General features: G+C 31.7%; 1 protein-coding gene across 1 annotated transcript in view; it reads left to right on the plus strand.

Annotated features, from left to right (window-relative positions):
- Nucleotides 1-27,092, plus strand: part of LOC106645563 (putative methylmalonate-semialdehyde/malonate-semialdehyde dehydrogenase [acylating], mitochondrial) — a 402,363-nt gene that overhangs the window by 213,406 nt on the left and 161,865 nt on the right. Inside the window, exon 5 of the mRNA XM_089591264.1 lies at nucleotides 2,822-3,250. Coding sequence (XP_089447390.1) covers nucleotides 2,822-3,250 — 429 coding nt within the window. The remainder of the gene's footprint in view (nucleotides 1-2,821; nucleotides 3,251-27,092) is intronic.

Here is a 27,092-nt window from a genome sequence, read left to right on the forward strand (position 1 = left end):
TTTTTCCACGATACAGAGCACTAATAATTTTAACACGAATCTTGCTTGACTATTGAGGAATTGTATACTTGTGCTTCTTACCATAGAGTATTGTTGTTTTGCAACAGTTTTACTATTTTTCCTTTCCCTTGAATATATATAGCAGATGTAGTATCTGTACCACTGAATGCATGTAGAAAGCAAATGATGCTTTTCAGAGAGTTATTAATGCAATAATCGACTTCGTACAGCTGTTTACTTGCTATTTCTTTACCATATTAAAAAAAAAAATTTATCTACTAACACTAATAAACTAAATATAACTAGAATATCAATGTCTTCAAAAATGGTTGGTTATTCTCAGTTCTACGTATGAATTGCTGTTTGAACTGTAAGCGTAACAAGAAATGAGCAATGCAGCTGCACACTAAAATATGATGTAATTTAAAAAATGCAGTATGTCCTCGACTGCACAGAGATAGCTTTGTGCCGCGTATCCCACCAAAAAATTATAGAACAGTGGAAGATCCAGGAAAAACCAGATAGCAGTAAGAGTACTAGGTAAGACGTTTACATGTTATTTTTTCAAATTTTTATGGCTCAAAAATTTAAATGTGGCTGTAGTAGAGTTTTGGGGGTTTGAAAATTTATAACGTCAGGGCGAAAGAGCTTTGGAGAAATTTTCAGACAACTTTTTCTCGTTAAAATATACAAAATAACATGTTTCTACAGTAATTTAAAAGCAGAAATTAAAAAAAAGAAAATTAATAATTTATGGAGTAGAAGTTGAGAAAATACATTTATTGTTCGCCACGTCAGATTTGAAACAAGGAAGACGATTTTTTGTGCGGTTTCTTTGTCTGGCACTGGTCATCGCAACTCTATAAAAAAAAGACAGTTTCATTAATTACCGATTTTATATAAACAGTATGCAGCAAACATATCGATCTCAAAGTAAGAGGACCATGTGAAGTAGGTATTGACGTATACGGCTAAGTTTTTTTTTCTTCTAACTTTATCCTATTAGCAACAATCGTTTGGTAATCTAATTTATCTGTAACTTTCGTTGTGATGATGTTATTTAAACTCACGAAGTCTTAAAATCTTTGTCTTATAGCCCTCTGCTTGTGTACGAAATTTCTTTGAAATTCAGTAAATAATGACCGAGTTATTTTATTTTATAACTAAGGCTTTTAAAAAAAAAATTAGTAAAAAAGATTAAGAAAATTTTTTGAACATTTTTTGATTGCTTATCATAATTAGAGTCTTAGACTATAAATAAAAAATTAGAAACAATGTCAGAATAAATTTTCAGCGTTGGCATTAAATTTTTTTTTTAATACCTACTTACAAATTACATTTCGCACAAACTGCTTTACCGATTGCAACAAAAATTTAGATGTAAATTCTGTTCACTTTATACTATAATATTTTAGATTTTTAATACTGAGAAATAATTCTTTCTTGGTTTTTTAAGGCGTTGAAGTAAAAATATGTTTACATGCAGTTTATTTGCATAAAACTCTCTCTCGATCACCAGCTTCCGAAAACCATTGTGAGACGTAGCTCTGAATAACTTGATCGCTGATTTCATATTTTTTAGCTGCAAGGTCTGTAAACTCTTTTTTGTATTGAAAAAGTTGCTTTCAATGAATTCTCGGGAAAAAAAGAAAACGTTTAATCTTCTATTAACGTTTTAGTATGGCTGAAATAAAAAAAAAAAAAAATAAAAAAAAAGAATACGAGGTTCGCAAATGCCTTCTGATTTAAACAATACATAAGACTGGTGATTGAATTGCTTAGAGTGCTTATAGTTTTATAATTGCATGCATACACATGTTAAAAAAAAACTTATCTAATATCTGATAAATTTTTAATTAGTTTTTCCCCAACAACATTGACCATTGTATCACTGCCTCTCCTTTTTTTTCATAGCTTACTGAAGAGTTAGATGTTGACAACGATGTTAGTGACGACGACGAAGATGGAGATTCTTTTCTTTTAAGGCTCTGGATTTTTTTAAATAATATTAAGATGGCTTTAAAAACATTTTGATTTAAAACGTAAGAACGTACACAATGTGGCTTCGTAAGAAAAATTAGATGTTTGAGTTTGTTTAGGTTAAATTTCGAAAATTGATAAAAAAAACTAATGCCAAAGCATGGCCAGCATCTGGATGGTGATGTTTACATCGGAAATTAAAAAAGCTTTGGCAAACTATAACGTGCTAGTACGGGTGTGCGGACTTTGGTCCGATCTTATCATTCCGCCGTTGGCATAAGCCTCGGCCGAAGTCCGGCATGCCGCAGCATACGATGCTACGGTTGCCAGTACTGACTCAAGGATTGGCCGTATTGGCAGCTCTGGCAATTCTTTCATGGGCTGATTATTGTTATGTTCATTGTTCTGGACCACCTACAAGGAAAATCTTGGTTGTCTCTTGTCATAACAAAAATTTAAGGGTTCAAGGGTCTTTAACGTTTCAGCCATACAAGTGTTTTGAGTTTAATAAACTTTTCTAGCTTTTTTATTTATTTTTCCGAACATAGAAATAGTTACACATAAAAACAGTTCGTTTTTTTCTCAAAGCCTAAGAAGTTTGATGTATTTGTAGTTATTCTCACTATGAAAAAGTAATAATGCTTATGTAGAAACTTTTTAAAAATAGGTAGGTGCTCATAACATAGTGTTGTTAAAAAGTTCTTAACTTATTCTAATCTTTGATGAATTACGGAGTGAAGTAGCAATAAGTTGAAGAGTACTCATCATTCATCTATCCTAAATAATGACTCATGATTAATAATATATAAATGAATAGTTATGATTTTATGGTATGTTACAGGGAAAATACATTTATGAACGCAGTGCTGCAAACGGTAAAAGAGTACAGTGCAATAATGGAGCAAAAAATCATTGTATAGTATTACCTGATGCTAATAAAAAAAAGAGCATTTCCCAAATAGTTGGTGCTGCATTTGGTGCAGCAGGCCAGCGATGTATGGCCATATCGGTTGCCATACTTGTAGGTAATACTAAGAACTGGATTTCAGAAATAATGCATGCTGCTAAACAGCTTAAAGTTAACGCTGGACACGTCCCAGGTACTGACCTTGGACCGGTCATCTCACCTCAATCTAAAAATCGAATTCTGGAGCTCATTGAAGCTGGTATTCAAGAAGGTGCTAGCTTACCTCTTGATGGCAGAGATATTAAGGTTCCTGGATTTGAAAAAGGAAATTTCATAGGACCTACAATTTTGACAAATGTCCAGGTATAAATAATCTAGTTTTTCTTACTCGGCTTATGTCTTAGAAACTAACTTAAATGTATATTTAATTTTAGTTAAACATTTTTCGAATACTGCTACGTATTATTTTTGAGTAATCAACAATAAGTATACTATTAAGTAGGTTTTTCATATTATTGTATAATTTTGAACAGTAGCAATCGTTCAACTTATTACACTATCAGAAATTATTGGAATATGTTTAATCATTCATAATTTCTTTATTTAACGTTTAATATTTAAATTTCTATTAAAATCATTATTTAAAAAACTGTTGATTTACATTTAACAATTTTAGAGCCATTATTCTTTCTGCAGTAAATAATGTTGTCATCCATAAAAAATAAAAATTTTTTTCACATGGTCATGTAATAATAGAACTGGTAAAAACTGATCTTTTGCTACTAACATAAACATGTAAGCCTACTGAATCCATCTGCACCTACGTACATCTAAATAATAGATAAAAACAATAAAATGTTTACACATACACAATCTGTCTTTTGGATACAAAAAATATCATTGTTATGTATAAGAATTCTTATTTGAAAGATGTTGATGTTGTACTTACGATGAAGCTAAACTGTAACTGTAAACGATCACAAAAAAAACGATTTGACTAACCATAAATCCAAAACAAGTACGGAAGTTAATGGTAGTTTTCCTACGAGTTTGAAAAGTCTTTGTTTGGGAACTGAGAGGTTTGCGGCCCGAGCCGAAGGCGAGGGACGTAACGAGGTTTGTAAAGGAGACTTTTCAAACAAGTTCCGGAAAACTGCTTTTTCGCCCAAGGAAGTACCAGCCTCCCAAAACCACCCGAGGGCGGAAAAGAGTATTTACGTAGTCTGTTAAAAAGAAAAGGTGAATTTTAAATTTTTTTGAAAAATATTTATATTAATGCACTTGTGCCAACACTTTTTACAATTCTCAAAGCACTTCTGAACGGGCTTTTTGGTATGGCCATCAGCTTGTTCTACCTTTTTGACTTTATCTCATTGATTGTGGCAAAACGCGTTCCTTTTATTGGTCTCTCCAATTTTGGGAGTAGTAAAAAGTCACAGGGAGCCAAATGTGATAAATATGGTGGTTGAGACATGATAACGGTATTGTTTTTGGCCAAAAAATCACGAACAAGTATGGATGTGTAAGCTGGTGCATTATCGTGATGCAGAATCCATAATTTGTTTTCCCACAATTTCGATCGTTTCAGTTATCAACAACAAACCACTAGTCCAAATTTGTTCATAATACCTACGATATAATAATCGTATGTGTACTAACATAACAAAAAAATTACAATAATCGAATATACATGGCCAGCAAAAATTCAAAATTCACGTTATCTTTTGAACAGACCTCGTAGTATAAAGAAAATGCTATAAACATCAACTATATAACACAAGCACTTTTTTAAGTTGAATGTATACGTATTATTTTTATCTGATCTTTAAGAAAAAAAAAAACTTATTACAAGTGATATTTTTACTAACTAAAACTTACTAAATAGTGAATTACGCTGTATAGCACCACACTATCTGGGTTGACTGCATGCAAGTGCAATATAGCACGTTTCTACAGAAAAGTTATCTTTAGTTAATAAACCAGTAAAGCATCATAAGCCGCTAGCTTTGATTTGCTCTAACAGCATACTATGATCACATGGTACAAAGGTTAACAACTGTTGGAGACATATATATCTTTCTAGAATATAGAGTTATTAAAATATAGTATTAAATGCTCCCTCTAACATCCAAAGATCTTAAATACCCTTACATCTCTTCTACTAGTACCCAATTCTGACCGTCCAACAAGGGAGTCTTTGCTGAGTTGAGTTGCTTGGATAGTCCAAGTTGCTATAGAAGCGCTTTCTGTAACATCGTGCTTCTTACGATATTTTTTTACAGTGGTACTACCTACAGAAATTTAATGTGTAACCAGTATATATGCATGTTTGTATACTAATTGTATTGCTACTGAACGCTGGACAGTGGATATTTCTAGTTTAGGGCTTCATTTTTTCACGTATCTTCCGATTTGTTAAGATTTTCATTTGATCAGAAACTATTGACATAAGCACAATAGTAGAAGTACTTGCGATTCGATTGTTCGGTGATAGTCTTACACAGTGACGTAACATAGAAAACGATAAGAGCGGTACTATAAACAGCGACCCTTACTTTTGCTAGCTGACGAGGTAAACTGCTGAAAAGCGTCCATAAAGATCATAACTTTCTACTCGAGTGCCTCAGTAGTTAAACTAGATCATTACAATAAAAACTATTCGCTCTCCCGTTAATATTTTTTGCAAGGTGGTAACTACCATCACTAGTGCTTACAGTGCAAATTTCTTGAGGAACGGTTTGTTACTTGCTAAACTTATAGACTGGACGACCTGCAGTTAGACCAGAATTTATGTTTGTTAAGTTGCAAACGGTTAATACCCAGATATTATTATGTGTAGCCCACCTCAATGTGATTATTAGTCGGATATAGAAGAGACACTGCTTAATTGTATTCACTTGTAGAATTTTTCTTCGCTCGTTGATGAGTTTAACTTCAACCGTGGCGCCAACTTTATCTTAAGATGGATCCTCACCAATTAATTTGATGCATTTGGCCTGGAACCTCTGTTATTTAATCCCACTTATGAAACTCATTCTTTGCCCACTTCAGTTGACTATATTTGTATTAGTAATCGTTCTCGTGTGAGTGTGGACCAATAGTTTGTCTCTCTATTTATTTCTAGAAATAACGTTTTATTGGCTGAAATTAAATTTTTTGTGTCTCCACCGTACTTCAATCAATTATTGTATGTCAATGATTTTGGATATTCGACAACTTGGAAGACCACTACTATTCATATTATCCCCAATCGCTACTGCTCTCACTACCTTTGCACAAATAATCTTATATTATGGCCAAGTGGTCCCTTTGATAACACCGTTCTTATTGTGAGCAAGACCGCCAAAAATCTTGAATCGCTACTAAGGAGGATATCTTTAAACTGCTTGCGTATCAAACCCAAGAAGTCAGAAGCCACTTAGCTTGCTACCAGAAATTTTATTATTAAGTGGCAGTAAAAGCACTTGCCAGAGTTACGTATTGGTGCAGAAATAATTAAATATTGGGATGTTTGGAGAATACTTATTGTATTCATCAATAACACGCTGTCTAGCTTCCATCAAACCAATGCCACTGTTTGCAAGTGTTATGCTGTTCAGATGTGCTTGCAAAAGTGTGGGAGCTGTCTGCCCACAACGTGGCAACTTGGATAATTGAACAGGCTCATTTTTGAACCTCTACATGGAGCTTAGCATAAAACTGTACTGTTTTATAAATTCTGAATAGCACTTCTTTAAGGACATAAGGATTTACGTAAAAGCACATTACTTCAGCATACAGGCTGATTCAAGTGCTTTATAATGACAATCATGACTATAAGTATCTGTATTTAATTGCAAATTCCATCCATTGAAGTGTAACTTATTATATACTTGAGAGTCTTCATTGCCATGCTATTGACATATTAGAGTCAAAGAGATGTTCTGACATACACCTTATTATACCTATTCACGTATAAAATACATACTAATAACTGTTCATAGTTTACACGTCAAAGTTCTGGAACAACGTAACCATTGTTTTAAGGTGATTGGCAGGCAACTTTAAATTCAAAATGCGTTTATGTCAATGCTTCCTCTGATCTCTACACAGTAACAGTTGATCAACAGTGACTTTTAAGGGTCTGAGCTACTAGTCTAATACGCATCACGCGACATTAGTTAAGTCAATATTTTTTTTTTTCTTGTTAGTACGTGTATAATGACAGTTGTTATATTTATATCACAGAAATATAGGACTCAATTTCCCTGGTACGTAAGCACTCCATTAACTTAATTGTAAATATTTTTAATTATGTCACATAAATTATTTATCAGTGTTCTTGTAAGACTCATTTCAACTATCTGCTGCATGAGCGTATAGCAGATTGAGATAGAGTGCCATATTTAACTAAAAAATAAAAAACTATTATCAAAAAGAAAGCTACTTCGATGTTTAATAAGCTGCTTTTTCGATCTAGACTATGAACAAAAGTATATATTGAAAATGCCGTTTATGGGGTATAACAAGTCTTGGGCATTTTTTGGGTTAAAAAGTCATTTAAAAAAAAAAAAACTCATAATTTTACCAAATTTCTGAGGAAAAAATACGTAGGTGAAATGTTTTTCAAAACTTTTGAGAGTTTTTTTTAGTGTTCTTACTGTAAGCTGAGAAATAAGATTTTTCACGCTCGGTAGGAGAGTTAGCATACAACGCTTCATGTCATACGTCTTGCACTAGTGACATGGCATCTGGAGTCTATTTTTAAGTGGCCATCACGTGACCGTAGGTGATTAAAATCAATAACCAAGCAAATAAGCAGCTGGCAAAAAATTTGTTGATAATGGCGCAAGATTCCATGGGTAATTTGAATCCAATTACTAAAATTGCTTGGACCATAAATAGGCCAAAACTTCATTTTTTATAATTGTTTTTCTCTTTTCTAACTAGGTGCAGGAAAATTTAAGTGCAGTTGAATTACTCGCTGAGCTTGGTCTGTAAGTAAACGAAATTAAGATATTTAAGACTGCAAAAATTTGTGAGTATAATTGGCTGCACTTAATAAAACTTGTAATTGTTGTGGATGTGAGGAAGGTGGTCTTTAAAATAAAAACAATAAAAATATATTTTATACAAATAGTTTTATAAAAAAACACATATTATTAAACTGGAAATATAAAAATATTTAAAATTTACGCTTCTGTTGTTACGCTAAGGCTTACTTGTTTGAATACAGACATTACTTACAGTACAATTTTTTCTTGAATGATTACGTCTAGTGATACGATTAAAAAGGTTACAGCTTTTTTTTGTTGCTAAAAGTATCTGATAAAAATAAACATCTGTTGCACTCTAAATAAATTGGTACAGTCTTGTCCAAGCAAACATAAACGTGTAAATAACAACCACGAACTGTAGGGGAACATAGGGTCAAATGGACATCCCGGCTCGGAAAAGGGTGGGATGGATCTTAGAAACAAAAATATATTTTAAGCTTATTATATTTTAATACGTATTTATAGCATCTATACTTTCATCCTCCATACAAATGTATGAGAGAAATAGCCCTCCTTTTTAACAATAAATCTTTTAATTCTGAGTCGAAAAATCCCCAACGGATCAAATTTTCAAGTTCTTGGCAAATTGACTTAAGTTTGATTAACACGGTTTTTTATGAAATCATTGGAAAGCTGGGGTGTTGAGCTTTAATTTCTACTTTTTTTGCATTCTCTACCATGAATATTAAGGAAGATATTGTTCATTCAAAAGCCTGTCTTTAGAGGGTACGCATGGACACCCATGTTGGGTACGGATGACCCCGGGTAGTTTGAGCGGCGGTAGCAACGAGTGCGCCACATTTGTAGATAGATGTATCAGTTCCCTGCTGTCAGTTAAAATTGTAGGTTAAGGTTCAATGTTTTTGTTGCTGTTGTGTAGATTACAGTAGTTTGTAGGTAGCTTATAGTTAGTAAATATAAGTAATTAGGTATTATAGTGCTCAGTTACGGTGTTAAATCCAAAAAGCGTTCTTGGGCTGATGGGGACGTGTTTTTAAGAAGCTGCTGTGCTCTCTTATTATTTTATAATTGTATAAGAGACCATGCTATTTAGAAAATTTCTTATAAAACGTCGTTAAATAATATTCACGTCCAGTATTACTTGAAGATAGTTTCCATTCCATTTTCTTAATTATATACGCACTATGTATTTTTTCAATTTTTTGTATACACATAAGCGCGTACCCATCCATTTCCAACCCTCTGCTTACTCGTACCTCCTGATGGGGAACGAGTGAGCCCTTTTGATAGTTCTCGTTGTCAAATTATTAAAACAAAAATATGTTGAAAATCCAATTTAAAAAGTATAGCCAACTAAAGTTAAGATGATCATCTTGAAATTTACATATTTGTCAATAGTTAAACGCTAAAACTCTTCATCACAATCAGTTTATCACAAGAAGGGGCCCACCCTACCCCATGTTCCCCTACACGAAACAGTTTGCCAAGATTCAGTTTTTGACGTAAGCAGTCACTATCTAGTCGTAAAGGTCACGATGTATAATAGACAATACGTCTATTTCCTAATATTTATTAATACACTTTTAACACAACCTTTTACTTTATCTAACGTAGTAGCAGAGCATGATTTCTTCTTTCTTTTACTTTTCACGCACTACGTCGGTGGTCCATGAAAATCAACATTAGGATACGATCTAGAAAATAAACTTACTTTCATTGAAGAAAATTGAAAAAATTCTGTGCAAGTGATCGCAGACAATAAAAGTTTTCATTTAGTAGTACAACAAGTGTGTAATTGAATAACGAGTAATGTGGGCTACATAATACAATTGCTAATAATCAAAAAATATTTTTTTAAGATTTAGTTTAACATAAGAATTAAAAAACAATGCGACTATGGAAAAGAGTATTTGAACAGATGAATTTCCAACTTAATGGAATTCGAAAGTATTAAACTATTGTCATACCCATATTATGTACATGAACTAAATAGTATCGCAAAAAGATACAACACATCGACAATAGATACAAATAGGTGTTTGATGAAAAAAACAAATATAAATTTGGAATTTTGGCCTCAAGTAATAAAAACTGAAGCTTATTTAAAAGAACAAGCGATACTTTGCATATACAACAGCAAACACAATTGAATAAAATACCATATCTAATACTTTTTGGTATTAAACATAACGTAAAACATTAAAAAATTTATGATTGAAGGCGGTTTGTACAAAAATCAGACGTTAAAAGGATAAATAAATGGGATGATACATCTGAGTTAGAAATGTTAGTTGGTTTTGGTTAATTTAGTAATAAAGTACGAGTAAACAATCATGTTATAGCAGCTAGATACATTGAAGTAACAGAAAATAAAGTGAGCAAAAGTAAATTTATTAATAAAAAAACGGAAGTATTGACAGTAAGAATTGTGAAACTAGTGATAAAAAAATTAGATAAATAAACATGAAAAATAGACGAAAATAAGTGGTTAGCAAGTGCTTTAATATCCAAGTAAGAAGTTGAACTTTTATAGCAGACAATATATGCATGTAAATACCTTTGATTAAACCATGTTTTAAATAACGCTCTGCATTTTATCAAGGGTGGTATAATTACTGTTTAAACGAGGATATTCGATAGTTGGATGTAGTTTCAATGAGTATTATAATATTCAATGAGTACACAATTATGAAAAGTACATATAGTGGATAAAAAAATTGTGAACAAAAGCCACGGCACTTTCCTGACAAAACAATTTCATACGCTGTTTACATACATAACATCACGCTCACATCTATCACATATGCTCACACACTGATACCTAGTTGCGTATTGAATACCCACAATATATGTATACTTAGAACAGTTAGTTATCTCATCTTGTAGTATCGCTTTATCTTCAATCGGGTAGTATACTATGCAAGTGCATGTCCTTTCAGAACTCTTATTACCCATAGATTTTTGTGATAAATGTTATTAAGACATCCGAAGTATTTTCATTGTAGTAGAAAAAAATATCTTCAAAAGTTGCAGATCGATTGACTGTATCGTTTTTTCTATATTTATTTTAAAATAAATCTTAATTTAACATGTAACCTTATGAAAGAATCACAAAATGGTATTTCTAAGATACTACTCTGTGGAAATTTTCTAGTTCTTTTGTATGATAAATAACTATAAAATAAACCTATTAAATTTTGGCAGGGACGAACAAGTTACTTTATTTAATAACATAAGAAAAAAGAGATCAAGTATGCATAAATATCTATAATTGTAAAAACGTCTTTAAGTCAAAAAATCATCATAGTCATGAATGAATAATTGTCATGGAAAAAAAAGAAATAAAAGTCAATTAATGCATTAATAGAATCTTGTGCGAATAAACCATTTAAAAAAAAAAAATATATTCAAACTGGTTTGAAAATTGTTTTTTTAATATTGAAAAAAATTTTATATTTTTAGAAATTATTGTCTTTTAATTTATCTTGAAACTAAGGAATTAATAAAAATTCATTACCTATTTATTAATGTACAGAAAAGTAGCTACTAAGAAAAATTGTTGTCTATGTTTTAGCAAGAATTATCTAACTGTATAAAAAAAAAAGTTTTAAATGAGGGACAAAAACGAGGTATTTTTTAAGGATTTTCTTATATACAATACATACATATTTACATACTAGTGTATGTATATACAAGTGTGCGTGTGCACTAACAAAGTTAGAGCTACATCGCTATGCTAACGCTGCACAGCAGAGCAATAGGCCTCTACATGGCAGCCTGACCCACTGATTGAGCCGATAGGAGTAGGGGGAAAGTTTGAGCAGCTGGTATGACTTTCTCTCTTTTTCCCATACAGAAGAATTTACCCTGCGAGAAATTAAAATAATGAGCATTCTGTAGTACCACTTCATCTTTAATCAGATAGTATTACAAGCCAGTGAATAAAGCTCAAAAATTGCTTAACTTACGTAGGAAAAAATTTTGCATGAATATGATGCAATGAAAATCTGACCACGTTTCTACTAAATCTCATGTAAATGGAGCAATTATAAAGAAACATAAGAACTCAAAAATACTTGATAGAAAATTATTTATTTAAAAAATGCCAGATTGTACAAAAGTTGTATGATTATATAAATAATTTGTTAATTTATGTATTTTATAATTCAATGAAATGAATCTAAATTCAGCAAATGAATTTAAATCGAAAATAGATTACGAACCACGCCATAAAAAAAGAAGCTGATTTTTTCGAATTGGGAATACTCGTAGCAAGGTGAGTAATGTACTTAGCTCATTCTCAGAAAGTCGGAGATATAATTCTTGAACAAAGTTTTTTTTTGTTAGGAAAATTAGTTAAAGAATTATAATAAAAAAAAATTAATTAAATTAAAAATAAGTGGTGTGGAGGAAAAGGGACTGGTGCAGGATGGTGAGACTAGGCGCGGTGCTGGGAGATGTAGAAACGACTAATGGTGCCATCTGGTGAAATACGGGGTGGTATAAAGGGGACTGTCACATTGTGGTTAGGCATGACAGGATGGAGAGAGAGATGAATTGAAGAATTTACTTTTAAAACACATATTCTTCATGCCACCAATTTGAAATCGTTAATTTACTCTGTAGCGCAGAGCGCACACATACAAGTATAACATAAAAAAGTGAGAAAATAAATTTTTAGTCAGAATATCAATCAGAAAAAATAATCTCATTAAAAGGAATGGCAATCCAGTTACACAAGTAATATACGTCAACTACAGCAATGAAAATATACCAAATTTATTTAGGGCACCACAAAGAAAAAAAAAAGTGAAATTAATAAAAAGTCATGAATGTTGAAATAGAAAATCTTCCTAAAAATAAAATTTGGGATATAGTTGCAATGCCAAAAGATATACAAATGTTAAATGCAAAACAGATATTTAAAAGTAAAAATGAAAAAATGTTTAAAGCAAGACTAGTAGTGAGAGTTTTTTAACAAATTGAGTACATAGTAAAAGTATAGTCATCTATGAGGAAGATAGAAAAACAAAATTAAATTTTTATCTTGTTGTTGTCAAAATAATTTGCTTACCAAACAAATACATCCCAAATCAGTATTTTTTATGAGCGAAATAAAATCAGAAATATACATTAATCAGCCAAAGGGTTATGATATTAATAAAAAAAATGTCTTTAGATTGAATGGAGTACTGTATGAATTAAAAGAAAGTCCAAGAATTAGAAGCTATACATTTTATGAACTGTTAGGTAATCAAAATTCCATCAGAAGTAATTGTGGTTTTATGAATTTCTATGTAAGAAATGATGATTAAAGCCTAATATACACTAAAATTTTTGTTAATATATTATTAATATAAAGATAAGATTTTAATAAAACTATAGAAATTAAAGTGAATCTGATAATAGTTAATTATGAAAGTCATAGGTTACGGTTAAAATGCTGTTGGCATTGCAATCTAGAACGATAAAAAAAATACAATGAAGTTGAGTCAAGAGAAGATGTAGATGTAGAGTCATTAGCGACAATATATAACGTAGAAAATGTAAAATTATATGAAATTTCAAAATATAAAAGTCTGATGCAAGGGACGAATAAAGTATATAAATTTAATGGAATAACTGTTATATATGTAAGTGCAGGCACGAAACTAAATAAAACATACAGTGTCAATCACCTTCGTAGATTTTAGAACTGTTATAACGTAACTCACTTGAAGTATGCAATAAAAGTTTAAAAATACTTAGTCAAGATAAAAGATATAAAATTGCTTTGAAAATACGATGAGAAAAGTGAAGTATTGAACTGTATGGTAGATTTAGACTCACTCACTTATAATAGTGATACAAAATCATTAACAGAATATTTAATAAGAATAATGTACAATAAAGTTTTTTTTTTGGAACACTTATAAACAAAAAAAATAACAAAATAATCAACATTTGCGGAGTATACGGCACTATCAGAAGCGGTTACTGAAATATTTTTTATAAAGAATGTTTCAAATGAAATTTTTTAAGTTAAAATTGAAAAACCTATCCTATAAATTGTACGCATAATAACGAGTGATATAGTTAGTCAAGTTCTAGTTGTTGTCGTCGGTAATTTAGCTTTATTCGTTAAAGTCACGATGTATAATAGACAGTAAGTTTATTTCTTAATATACATTGATTTACATTAGGCACCACGTTTTACTATTTCTAATGGAAACAAAATATGCATTAGGAATAGTTGCTACACATGAAAACAAAAAAAATTACGATACAATAATTTCCAGAAACGCTAGAATGAATATTTTCAAGCTGCTACACATTCTTAATTTAAATGATGCGTTTCCTTTCAAGTCTATAAATATGATGTGAGAGTGCAGGTGTTAGACTATAGCTGTCATAGTACATCCCATGACTCCTAAGATCAACATATATACCTACCCAGTGTGAGCCTGGCTCAAAATTTTAATTGATATTTACTATGAAAGTGCATAGTCTTACCCAAATAAAAGATGAAAAATCCGCAGGGAATACTCTGGCTGTTGCTATAGGTATATTGCGTAGAGTTTCACGCAGTTGTAACTAGTCTAAAATCAAAGAAGTGTGAATTTCATGAGCTGAAATCTACGATTACTTGACGATTCAAGTCCATTTCGAATAAGTTACTAAATTCAGCATATAAAATTAAATTTACAGTTATCATTAAAGCTGTCTCAAAGCGTACCTCTATTTGTACTGAACCATTGTTGAATGAATTCTAATTATCTGCAAAACGCCAAAAGATCGGACGTAAGATCAAATGCAAACAACAAATACCCTTTAAGACAGTTTTTTCTATGAATACTATTTTTCTTGTTCATGTAGTAAGTTCTAATGCCCAAAAATGAAATACAATATGCTTCCACGTACATAAATATGGTTTGTGTAAGATTTAATTGTAGCAGCTTACTAGGGACTCGTACACCGTCAATCTAAAAAAAAAAAAAAAAGAATTTCTAAGATAAATTTGAAAGTTCAAAGGATTTATTATTTATCGAAGGCTGTATTGTTAACAAATGCTTTAATAATTATTTTTGGAAGTTGTCCAGGAATAACATTATTTTAACAATTACTAGAAGAATTCTTTCATTAAGCGTCCATGAGACAAAAAGCATCTTTTAAGCGTACTTGGCCTAAACAAACTTTAACAACAATTACTAATAATTTATTCTGAGTGAATACGTCGCAGTGTAAGTAACCCACAAAGTCTACAGTCATTTAATCCTTTTAATATTCTTGACGCTAAGAACTGAATTTTGTTATTCGATGATTCATTTATTTTATCAGTGATTTGTCGAAATTGTCCATTTGACCTTAACTTAGAGTATCATATGGGCTTAGCTAATATAATATTTGTTTTAAGAGCTTGTAATTAGTAATTTTAAATATCTCCTTACTCAATGTATTTACTGTACTTTTTTAAACATATTTTTATCGTGGCTTATGCATACGTAATCACCGGTCTATGTATACGTAGCAGTACAAATTTTTGTATATTGAATTTCAGTACACACATGCTTTTAACTTTAGAATGACATGCTGTATTACGGCATCTTTAACATTAGGATTTTTGGCAACTCCAAAATTTGACGGCACAGTCTTTTATAAACCGTTGAAGTTCACTGCCTAAAAATTGAGTCCTTCAATCTGTTTGTAACATAAAGGGAAAACAAGATTTACTATTTTCAAGAATTTTTAAAAATCCTACCATTACACTAAGGTAACTTTTATCTTTTAAAGGTTACACTAATAGAAAATTGCTGAATTTATCAATTATATTTACAATAAAAAGCACTCCGTCGTTGTAGTTTTTTAATGACATCAGTTTTATGACTTCGACCTTCCACAATTCCACTCTAGCATAAACATCTTTAAATAACCGTGTGAACTTACGTTGAATATTTTTGCATTTACTAATTGATTTTTCTACGACAGATTTTTTTTTATTTACTTTTACTTAACTGCCAGCACCAGAAAATGCTGCAGTGTGGTGTGGATTAAAACATTGTTTGTCTAGTGTATTTATTATTTTTTAATAGCGTAACCAATATGTACCACTGCTTGACTTTGGTTTAATTATTTATTGTCCTACATGTATCTTATTACTATTTTTCTTAATATTTTTAATCATATTTGCTATCATTCCTAATATTGACAAACTTAGAACTTTATTAGTGATCTCCCAAAAAAAGGTAGAAACGTTAGTTCAAAGATATATTGGCAATAACTTTTTTGTAAACATACAGTTTAAATTATGTGACTATTTTTTATGACTGACACTATCCATGACCTCTTGACAACCGGTAAATGGTAATTATAGACTTTCCGCTTAAGATGCTGGAAGGCATTATAATATGCATCACCATTCGATGATGATGCTTTTAGTGATTAAGTCTTGATGATTTACTCTTTTTACAAGTATGCTCAATGCAGTGCACAAAATAAGACCGGCACATAAAAAAAAGTGGACTGTACTTTTGACCAGACCCACTTATCTTTAATTAATATGACGCGTTGAATCCGAATCCAAGGTCCGTTTGACTCGTACACCCTTAAAATTTTGACAAAATTTCGAAAAACTGCGAAAAATAGTTGGAAATCGTAATAAACCACATTTTCAGCTCTTCAAACATTAAAAAAAAATTTCGTACACATGTGACAAGGTTGATTCATATGTATTTTGATGCGTTGAATCAGAATCCGAGGTTCGTTTGATCCGTACACCCTCAAAATTTCGAGTAAATCGCAAAAAACTGCAGAAAATAGCCAAAAATCGTAAGAAATCATATTTTTAGCTCTTAAAACATTCGAAAACATTTTTGTAAGCCTGTATCGAGGTTCATTCTGATGTCTTTTGACGTGCTAAATCTAAATTCGACGTCGGCTTGACCCGTACACCCTCAAAATTTCAATAAATTTTCAAAAAACAGCTGAAAAACTGCAAAAAGTAGCAGAAAATCACAGTAAATCGTAAAAAATCGAATTTCTATGCTCTAGCTAAGTATAAAAAAAAATTTCATGCAGATTTTGTCCAATTCTCATATTTCATTTTTCACTGAGTTGAGGTTAGAGATTCGTGTAGCTCCAAAACTTTTAAAATTCCAAGGAAATCATAAGCACAAAAGGAAATTGCGTTTGTGAGCGTTGAAAAACTAAAAAAAGATTCTTTCAAATCTTTTCAAAATATTTTCTTCTTGTACGTCGAAAAATGATGTGAAAAAACGGCCAATATAAGGAGTAACAAGTGTCGAGTATGAATATCATGGATATAAAATAAAGCAAAATAGATCTACACATGTGAATCATGTTTTCGTTTATATTGCTCTCACACTTTCTTCCTCTTGTAGTGAACTTTTTTCTCTTTGAACGACCTCTGAAGCGGGTTTCTCTTTCACTTATTCCTCTCTTGAGTTGTTTCTCTCTTCAATGTCCAACAGAAAGCAGCCATCATGTTGATATCCCATCTTCCTTGATATCGATTTTCCATTTCACTTATATCTTGATGGAATCTTTCTCCTTGCTCTTCGCTGTAATCTCCAAGGTTTTCTGGGAAATAGTCAAGGTGAGAAAGTAAAAAATGTAATTTGAGACTCATCAAACAACCCAATTGTTTGAAATTGTCTAACAACTCTTCAACTATATTCTGGTAATTCCCACTCTTCTCTTTCCCTAAGAAGTTCTGAGATATGCTCTTAAAACTTTGCCATGCTGTTTTTTCTACATTATTGATCTTTGTAATAAAATTGTCATCATGAAATAGAGCACGAATTTGAGGACCATCGAAAAAACCCTCCTTCAATTTTGCATCACTTTTCGACTATTTTTCGCAGTTTTTCGCAATTTACTCGAAATTTTGAGGGTGTACGGGTCAAACGAACCTTAGATTCGGATTCAGCGCGTCAAAATACATAAAGGTAAGTGGGTCTGGTCAAAAGTACAGTCCACTTTTTTTTGTGTATGCCGGTGTAATTATTTGTCTTTGAAATGCTTTTGCACCTACATAAGACACATTTATAAGGAAATTTTTTTTTTACTTTTATTTATTTTAAGTAAAGGATGAATTTGCGTTGTCATGAACCCATCGTGCTAATATGGAACTTATGAATTTGACTCAATCATTACCATACCGATAAATTCTATTGAGATTTTGAGTAAGCATAATGAGGTAATATTTAAAATATTTTATTGTTATATTGCCTCAAAACCACTTTTTTTAACGAACTTCTAACATATGTTGATTATTTTTTACATCGCAAAGTAAATCATTCAATGGATAAGGTGGTTGAATTAACCAATGACTGATAACGTTCGCTTGATGCGATATCGTGAGAAACGGTGATTTTTTTTCTTACTTTTATTTTCTGATAATAAATGGGGTATTCTCTTCTATAGTACCCTTTTCTTTCTTACTACTCTTCTACATTATAAAATGCTAAGAAAAAGACAAGCTGCAACATGTATTTATAACATTTTTTTTATATATACTCACATCTCCTCTCATATATTTAAGAAAATTATCAACAATATGTTGGTTATAGTGGTGCAGGTATAACTTATGCACAAGTATACGCAAAACCGTTTGTGTACGCATAAGATCAGATATATTAGAATAACATGTATGTAAACCTCTTATACTAGTTCTTTTCTGCTCTCCTTTATCGCAACAATCTTTTCTCAAATGCTCAAAGCTCCAATGCTTTGCATCCGTTAGTTGCTCATATCTTAACTAATTTTATATAATTAGAATCACCACGATTACGATTTTAACGACAATTATTTTACAGATGATGTTAATGAACTAACCTGCGATGATTATTAATGTAGTCTAGATAAATTTTTAAAATTTTTTTGACTCACTCGAGGCTTCCTTATTAGAAGAATCCTTAGTCAACCACTATTTTAATTAGATGGTCGGTGTTTCACTGTTTTCACAGCTTTCACGAATGAATCTTCTTACATTTCCCGTAGGTTAATCCGAATGAAACGTCTTCAAAGATATTCTTCACCCACTCATTAATCAACGTAATGATTTGATGGTCATGATAAAATTTTATTATTTATAGTCATATTTGTCTGGAAAAGCTGAAAGTTCAGTGAAGAAATAAGCCATCACTGATGTAAATTACGAAATTACTTGAAATTTTTTATTGAAAAATTACTGTAGCAGCCGTATGTTAACTGCTAGTTATCCTTAGGCGATGCTTTCATGAGAACAAACTTATTAAGTCAATTTAAAAGATTAACTACTAAAATGATTGCCTTCGTAAGCTCTTTGGTCACAGTAGAAACGTTGTAGACTATTTTCATTTGATAGTATCATTAGTTGTTAGTAAGATCTCCTTCTATTTAGAAAAAATATAGCGTAACTTTCACTGATGATATTAAATAAATTTTTTGGCCAATTCTGATACATAAAGGATCCACTTTATCAAGTTATCAAATGGTAATTTGAAAAGAATAAAATAATAAAGATGTACTAGCTTCATACAGTTACTCACAGACTTACCTGATTGCTCTTCTTAGTCACTAGAGTCCTTAAACAATCAGCAATTAATGAGGAAAATAGGTTCCCCACAGAATCAGTGGAGCTATAGCTCTTACCAAGATTTAAGAATTACAAGATCGTACCAGAAAAAGTAAGATTTTTTTTATCACACGAATAAACATCCAATTTGCTGCTAAAGAAACGCATTTTGAATTGATTACTACTAAAGAAATTACTTGGGATAGTCAAAGTGAATCAGTTGCAGTTCTTGACATAGAGTGGAACCTGAAAAACGATAGTTTCAGTTTTCAAGTAACGCTGAAAGATATCTGGATGAAATGAACAGAATAATTATGCTGGTCACGTTTACCACAATTATTTAGTTCTTTAGGATGCCTTTTTCGTATAGTGATAACTGCTAAGATTATTATTCAGTTAATTTGCTTACTATAGCTTTTTTAAAACACTGTGCTTCTCTCATCACGCTTGAAACCTTGGAAACTCTAGTTAACCAAACTTTGCAACGTAAACAAAATAAGAATATATCCGATGGAATTATTTAAGTCTTAATCGGGATGCATTAAAACTCCATGGATATTTTCACGTTTCAAAATAAGATTACACTGCGTTCTCTTGCTTACAAATCGTGAAAAAAGGCCAAGATCTTGTTCCACTCCAATTGGTTGAAACTCAAGTGACCCTAATTAAAAACATAAGCTTTTCACCACTACAACTCTGTGTCACTCTTTTGATGACTTCACACACCATTTTATGACGAAATTTGACCAGCTTACTAACAGTTTATACCTTTGGACTGATTCAAAGAACGTATTACACTAGCTAAATGCTGTTTTGTCAAGGTAGACTATTTTCTATAATCACTATGTCAATATTCACGATCTCGTAGCTACTGCTCATTGGCATTATGTTCTAGGAATGGAAAACCCTTAAAACGTCGCTTAGCGTGGCATTTTTCCTAGTCAAGTTGATCTGATGAAATAATGGTATTTGGAACCCAATCTTCTAAGCAGTGCCGGATTATAGGGTACGCAAAGTAGGCACTGCCTATGGGCCCCCACCAATAAAAGGCCCCCACCAACCGCCACCAACGACAAAAGAAAAAATTTTTTTAAATAAAATAAATAAAATATATGACCATGAGTAAGCGACTCAACCCCAACAGTAACAACTAGTAGAAACCACAGGCGAGCGACGGAACCCCACGAATTAGTTAGAGAATCTTCAAGTACAAGCGAGTATTTTGTCCAAAGCTTTGTTCTGTGTGTACTTTATTTAATTTATAAAATTAATGAATTAAATTTTTGTAAATTATTTTTATAAATTAAATAAATCAATTTAATTTATAAAAATAATAAATACAAGTGATGTATTATTAAAATTTTTTTTAGTAATTCATAGAAAACAGTACTACAAAAATTTAACGACTCAATTATACTATTTTATAAATAAATTATTTATCTAAAATACTTAATAATGTAGATAAAATAATGTATGAACGTACAATGCGCTCTTCTGATTTTTTTACATGGTTTTTGTTAATGCATAACATAAATGTGACAAGATAATAATAATACTTTATATTGTCTGATTTATCTAATTGAAAGCGATAAGTATTTCAAACAAGATTGAACTTGTAGGTATCATAGTTAGATACATTTTTGGTTCTAAGATATATTTTCCGCGGGCATTTAAAGGAGTGGCATCACTACCTTACCGATCTTAACCTTAACGTATCGATAGAATTAGATCTTCTTGTTGTAGTAAAGCATTGAAAAGTCATCTCTGCAGAAGTTTTCTCTAGTACTTTCTCTCAGAGATTCTTTTTCTCACGTTGTACTTACCTACAGTTTTTATTTCTGTACAAGCTTCGTTTTTGTCCCTTGTCCGTACAAGTTACAAGTTCTGTTACTAGAAAAACTGTAAAAAGTATACAATTTTACGTACAAAAATTTAACAATGATGTAATTTGTTTTGTAAACAAAATAACCTCGAAATTCTAATTGCCAATAATAAATTACTTTAAAAAGCACGTAATATTTAATTTTCTAAGACGTAAGTTTTTCATTAAAAGTTTTTTTCGTTTGATACATCATATCATATTTATTAATCAAGTGTTTCAAATTAAAATTCAGCCTAAACATAGAAGAATCATGTGTGATAGATCAATTGATCGTCATAAATCAAAGCGTATTTACAAATCTGGTCACAAAAAGTTGAAAGAGGAACAAGAAAAACAAAAAAAACAAGACGATGTCATATCACGAACACCCAAAATGACAAGTTTTTTTTCCACTCAAGAAAGAAGCATAGAACTCGATGAAGTACAAGTGGGCTCTTCAAGCACCAGTAAAGAGGTAAATAGAAGAAAAGAAAAAAATATATAGCGAATTTGTAACAAGGTGTCTTAACTTTTTTTAAAAAATCAATTTACTTCATGAATACATTGGCCTAAGTTTAAGGCATAGCTCAGTCTGATTTTTTGTTCTTGTAAAAGATATGTTGGGGGACTGCTTTAGGGTGAACTAACAAACATTTTTTGTATCGACTTCAAGAAAATCCGAGAAATTTGACTTAATTCCAGTTGAATCTAGTCGAGTCAGCCGATCATTATCTTTTTTTTTTCATGGGTATTTCAAAGTTTATTTTTAGACGAAGACGATTCATCAAAATCTTGCATTTACCATTTCATTGCAATTAATTGAAATAAAATGAAAATAATGAAAAAGCTTTTTTTAACCAACGTATTGTTTCTACCTGTTATTAGCTCAACATAAAAAACCAGCTGACTCAACTAAAATTAATTGGAATCGCTCAGAACTGCTTGGAGTTGCGACTTAAAGAACGCGCGATATTGCGCGGCAGGAGCTGTTTCGAGCTGTTCGGGTTCGGCTCAAAACGGTCTCCAAACAACCTAATGATTGTGTCGTTTCATCGTCAACTCGTCCAGCTTAATTTATTATAATTCAATAACGATTTTTTTTTATTTATTACAAAACTTGATGAACTTTTACCAAGTGACTCAACTTATTTAACCTATCACCCCTATACAGCACAATAGCACATGTTTTCAATACCTTACTCGAAAATATTAAAATATTAAAATATTAAAAAATATTATCCTAAGTACAAAATTCACATCTAATTTTTAATTTTTTGGGCTTATTGTCTTTCTTTAATGAATTCATTAGGAGTCACCAGGGTAAGTTTTTGCAACATTTTCCAAAGTGACTCCCCATGAATTTATTAAAGGAAGATGAGGCCAAAAATTGAAAATTAAATGTGAATTAAAAAAGTTTTAGGTAATTTGTTGAATTTTTCCTGAAGTTTATCAGAAAAATTGAACAATAAAATCTTATCCACAAAATCGCATAATTTTCAGTACCAATCATATTATTGTCAGGTGAAATTAAGGTTTTTATAATTTTTAATACAAATTTAATTTTCTAGTTAAATATGGAAAATATGTACGTATTATAAAACGTCAATACAAATATATAGGGATGATAGACTGCCTTAAAAAATGTCACGCTGACACGCTTGATCTTTTCAGACTTTTATTCATCGATCGTTTTCCTGAAACTGTTATATTCTAGTTTTGCCATGAATTTCCGAAAAAAATGAAATATTTAAGCAATACCCTCTAGTAGTCTTTCAATTTAATTATTGATTATAATTACTTTATAAATATACTTTTAAGGTCCAACTGGAAGTGATAGAAAACGATCGAACAGAGAAAGAACAAGAGGAAACAAATCTGTTTGATAGTGAGAACAATGAGTTCAGTGGAAATAAGAGAGAAAGAAACAGTCGTCAACAACCATCGAAAGTTACACCAAATAGCTTTGAAGTGCTTGAAAATTATGAGAATGTAGTTAAAGCTGACCGCGACGCTACAATCGATTTGTCAAAGTTTGATTTAGATATCTCTGAGTGGCATAAACACAATATAAGAGAATTGATTGATTGTTGGATAAAAAAAGGAAGCTCCAAAATTCAATACAACAACTCAGACTTATTGAATCGTAAGTCATTTATACAAAAAGACATACATAGTTCTAGAAAATGCACTTCGTCAATGTTTGAGAGAAATATTAAGAATGGAGACTCAATTAAAAGGACATGGTTATGTTTCTCTCCTGTAACCAGAAAATTATATTGTTTCCACTGCATAATTTTTAATTTAACGCAATCACAGTTTACTCGTGAAGGGTATTGTGATTGGAAAAATGCCCACTATCGCCTACATGAGCATGAAAAATCACAAGCTCATTTAGACGCAGTTTATGCATTTACAATGAGAGCTTCTTCTCTTGATTTGATACGTGACGATTTAAAAAAACAGATAGAAAATGAAAAAAATTATTGGCTTCGAGTTTTAAAAAGAGTTATTGACGTAATTATTTTTTTAGTCGAGTGAAATCTTCCTTTTTGAGGAGAAAGTGAAGTTATAGGTATGCCTAATAACGGAAACTTTTTAGGTATTATTGAACTACTAGCTAAATATGACGATTTTTTATTAGCTCATTTACAAAAGTTCGATACATAAGGCCGAAATGTGTTGAATTATTCTTATAAATATAAGTACTATATAAGAGAAATAAAAGTCTTGACGACTAATGAGAATTTAACTGTAGATAAACAACTTCCCTTACATTTCAGGAGTAGACTACTCTAACTTGTTGGTGTCCTCGATAAAAGTTTAATTAAAGTTGGTGGCCACCTACAACGTGCTTAACACTAAGTTAAAAAAAAACTTTTCATCCAGTAATCCCGATCTATTCGCAACTCTAGTTAATAGACCCACCTACTTAAGAATGTTACACGGAGAATGACAAATAATGCTATTTACCCTTTGAAACAACGCTTTGCTAATACTGAAGACTTTTGCGTAGGAGAAAGAAAAGTGAGGCTGACTTCATATGTGTAAAAAAAGTTCTATTCAAGACTTTGACTTAGCAAACTTAACAGACTCCTATAAATTAGAGAGGGCGAAGTACAGCGTACACGCGCGCCAACAGTAAAATCAGAACTGAAAAAGCTTCGACAGTGCTGCAGACCCTTCGACTCGCATACGCTAATACGTACACATCTCCATACATACAGCCACACCTACATGAAAACAACCCATCAACAGTCTAACAGAAAAAGATTTTTGATATTAATTTAATGGATTGGAATTCGTAAGACGCGTCTTTGTTCAATGTACAACTTGTCGGTTTAATAAACAACTTTTCCTACTTCGCGCATTTTTAAGAGGCTAGTGTGTGCTTTGTGGAAAAAACAGGATTCACTACATAAGCGCCATTGCTCCATGGCTGCCTTACGTTCGTCAGGCCTTGTTTCACAGGTCCCTCGGGCCGCAAAACAGCCCTGGAGACAATGGCATTTATCTGATAAAAACTACTATTTTCATCATAGACAATCAAATACTACCAAGCTCAATAACATATTCTTTAATGTTTCACATCTGTCATGAGTCCCAAGATCCACACCTGTTTTTTTAGTATTATCAACTAATAAAATATAATCTTGAACGTAAGGGTTAGTGATAAGAAACCTCACAGTTTTTTAGTATTATTTATTAATAAAATAGGCCCTTAGGTAAGTGGGCATCAGCAACTAGAAGCCCAACAGTTATTAAATATTGTTCATAAATTATAAGTGCCCTTAGGAAATTAGGCAGTGGCCATTCTCAATCCAACAGTTTTTTAATACAGTAAGTTAAAAAAATCAGGTGTGGGTCTCGGAACCCACGACAGATGTGAAACATTGAATAGTATATTATTGAACTCGGTATTTAATTGTCTACGATAAAAATAGTTGTTTTCGTCAGACAAGTACCATTGTCTTCAGGGCTACATTGTGGCCCAAGGGACCTGCAAAACAAGGCTCGAGAGACGTATCATGGTCAAATATTAATATTTGCAAGTTATTCTGTTCACAGAAAAAAAATTTTTTTTAAATAATGAAAAAACGATACGTACTCAAATAATAATTCATTATTTTCTACATGCGCAAAATATTAAAAAAGCCATGAAAAAGGCTTACCTGTATTAGTACAATAGAGAGAGAGAGAGAGAGAGAGAGAGAGAGAGAGAGAGAGAGATAGCAAGCGCAACGGCATACGATCAATGGCTCTCTGTCTCACCAACTCTCTAAAGTTGAATCACTCAAGTTTTACTGCGAATCAGTAAAATGATCAGTCGTTTACTTATCAAAATAATTTACAGGTATTGACAAAATATCTTTTTCATTTTTTTCTAAACATTTTGCGCTAGTTAAAACAAAATCAAAAGTGCTAATTGATAGAAAATTTTTCGCCCTACACTCTGGTATTTTTATTTTTTCTGGATATCAAACCGTTAAAGGATGTAAGCAAAACGAACTTTAAAACACAATTTTACATGATTTTAATATTATTAGACCACTAAAAAATAATCATCACTATTTCTTTGGAAATCGGCAGGCTCATATTTATATAATATAAAAAACGCCCTATTATAGATCAATTTTCTAATTCAGAAGTTTCTCGGTTGGTATTCATAAGTAACAAGAACAGAGATCAGATCGGCATGCTGCGTAGCACAATCAATAAGGTCTCTGTCTACCAATCCACACGATTTGGTTTCGATTCTTGGAGTCCGTAAAATTTGACAGTTTTTTAAACACATATCATGTATAATATGTGTGTGTACGTATGTATATGCTATGTACAATACATATATGATATTTACTTATAATATACTCTTCCATATAATTATGTATACGGGTAGCACACTTTATAAGCGAGACAGGGGCAGTAAGCACGTAGAGGAAGAGACAGAGAGCAGAGCCAAGTTAAACCGTAGATCGTGCCATTGCACGGGTCGCTTCATCGCGTCGGTCGAACTCTCAAGCGTGCCAATAGATGTTTCACATCAAAAATATTCCATTGGCCAAACAGACATTCGAGATAAGCAATCAAACTGGTTCTTAGTCATATTTTTTTATATAATGTGTCCTAAGGCGATTAAGCGATGGCAATTAGAAACTAAGAAGTTTTTTAGTATTATTAATTAATAAAATAAAATGTGTCCTTAGGCAATTAAGCATCAGCGATTGAAAAATAAGAAAACCAGACAGTTATTTTATACTATTAACTAAACAAATATGCCCCTAGGTGAGTGACCACTGGTAATTAGTAATAAAACAGTTAGTAAGCATTATTTGTTAATTAAAACTGCTCGTCAGCGAGAACATATCGGTGACTAAGAACCCAGGTGGTTTTAAACATTATTTAATAATAAAATACACCCTCATGGGAGTGAGCATTGACTACAAGAAACTCCAGTTTTTAAAAATCTTTGTACGATAAATTGAACCTTAGGTAAGAAAGCACTGACGATTAGGATCCCCATAGTGTTTTAGTATACTTTATTAATGAAATGGGTCCTAAGGCAAATGAGCGACGGCATTTGAAATCCAACAGTTTTTTAGTATTATTATTAAAGAAAATGTGCTCTTAAGCAAGCAAGTGTCAGTGGTTCAAAACTTAGCAGATTTTAACTTAATAAAATGTATCCTTTGGCAAGTGAGCACAAGTGATATGAGCTCCCTCAACCCTTACCTACCTACGCCAGCCTGATCCCTTTTCTGTTGCCTCATCGTCAACGTTTCTTCCCACCTGTCGCCA

The sequence above is a fragment of the Copidosoma floridanum genome, unplaced genomic scaffold (assembly GCF_036245765.1).
Source record: "Copidosoma floridanum isolate Cflo_tuat_1 unplaced genomic scaffold, Cflo_Japanese_pri ptg000013l, whole genome shotgun sequence".
In the NCBI taxonomy this organism is placed as follows: domain Eukaryota; kingdom Metazoa; phylum Arthropoda; class Insecta; order Hymenoptera; family Encyrtidae; genus Copidosoma; species Copidosoma floridanum.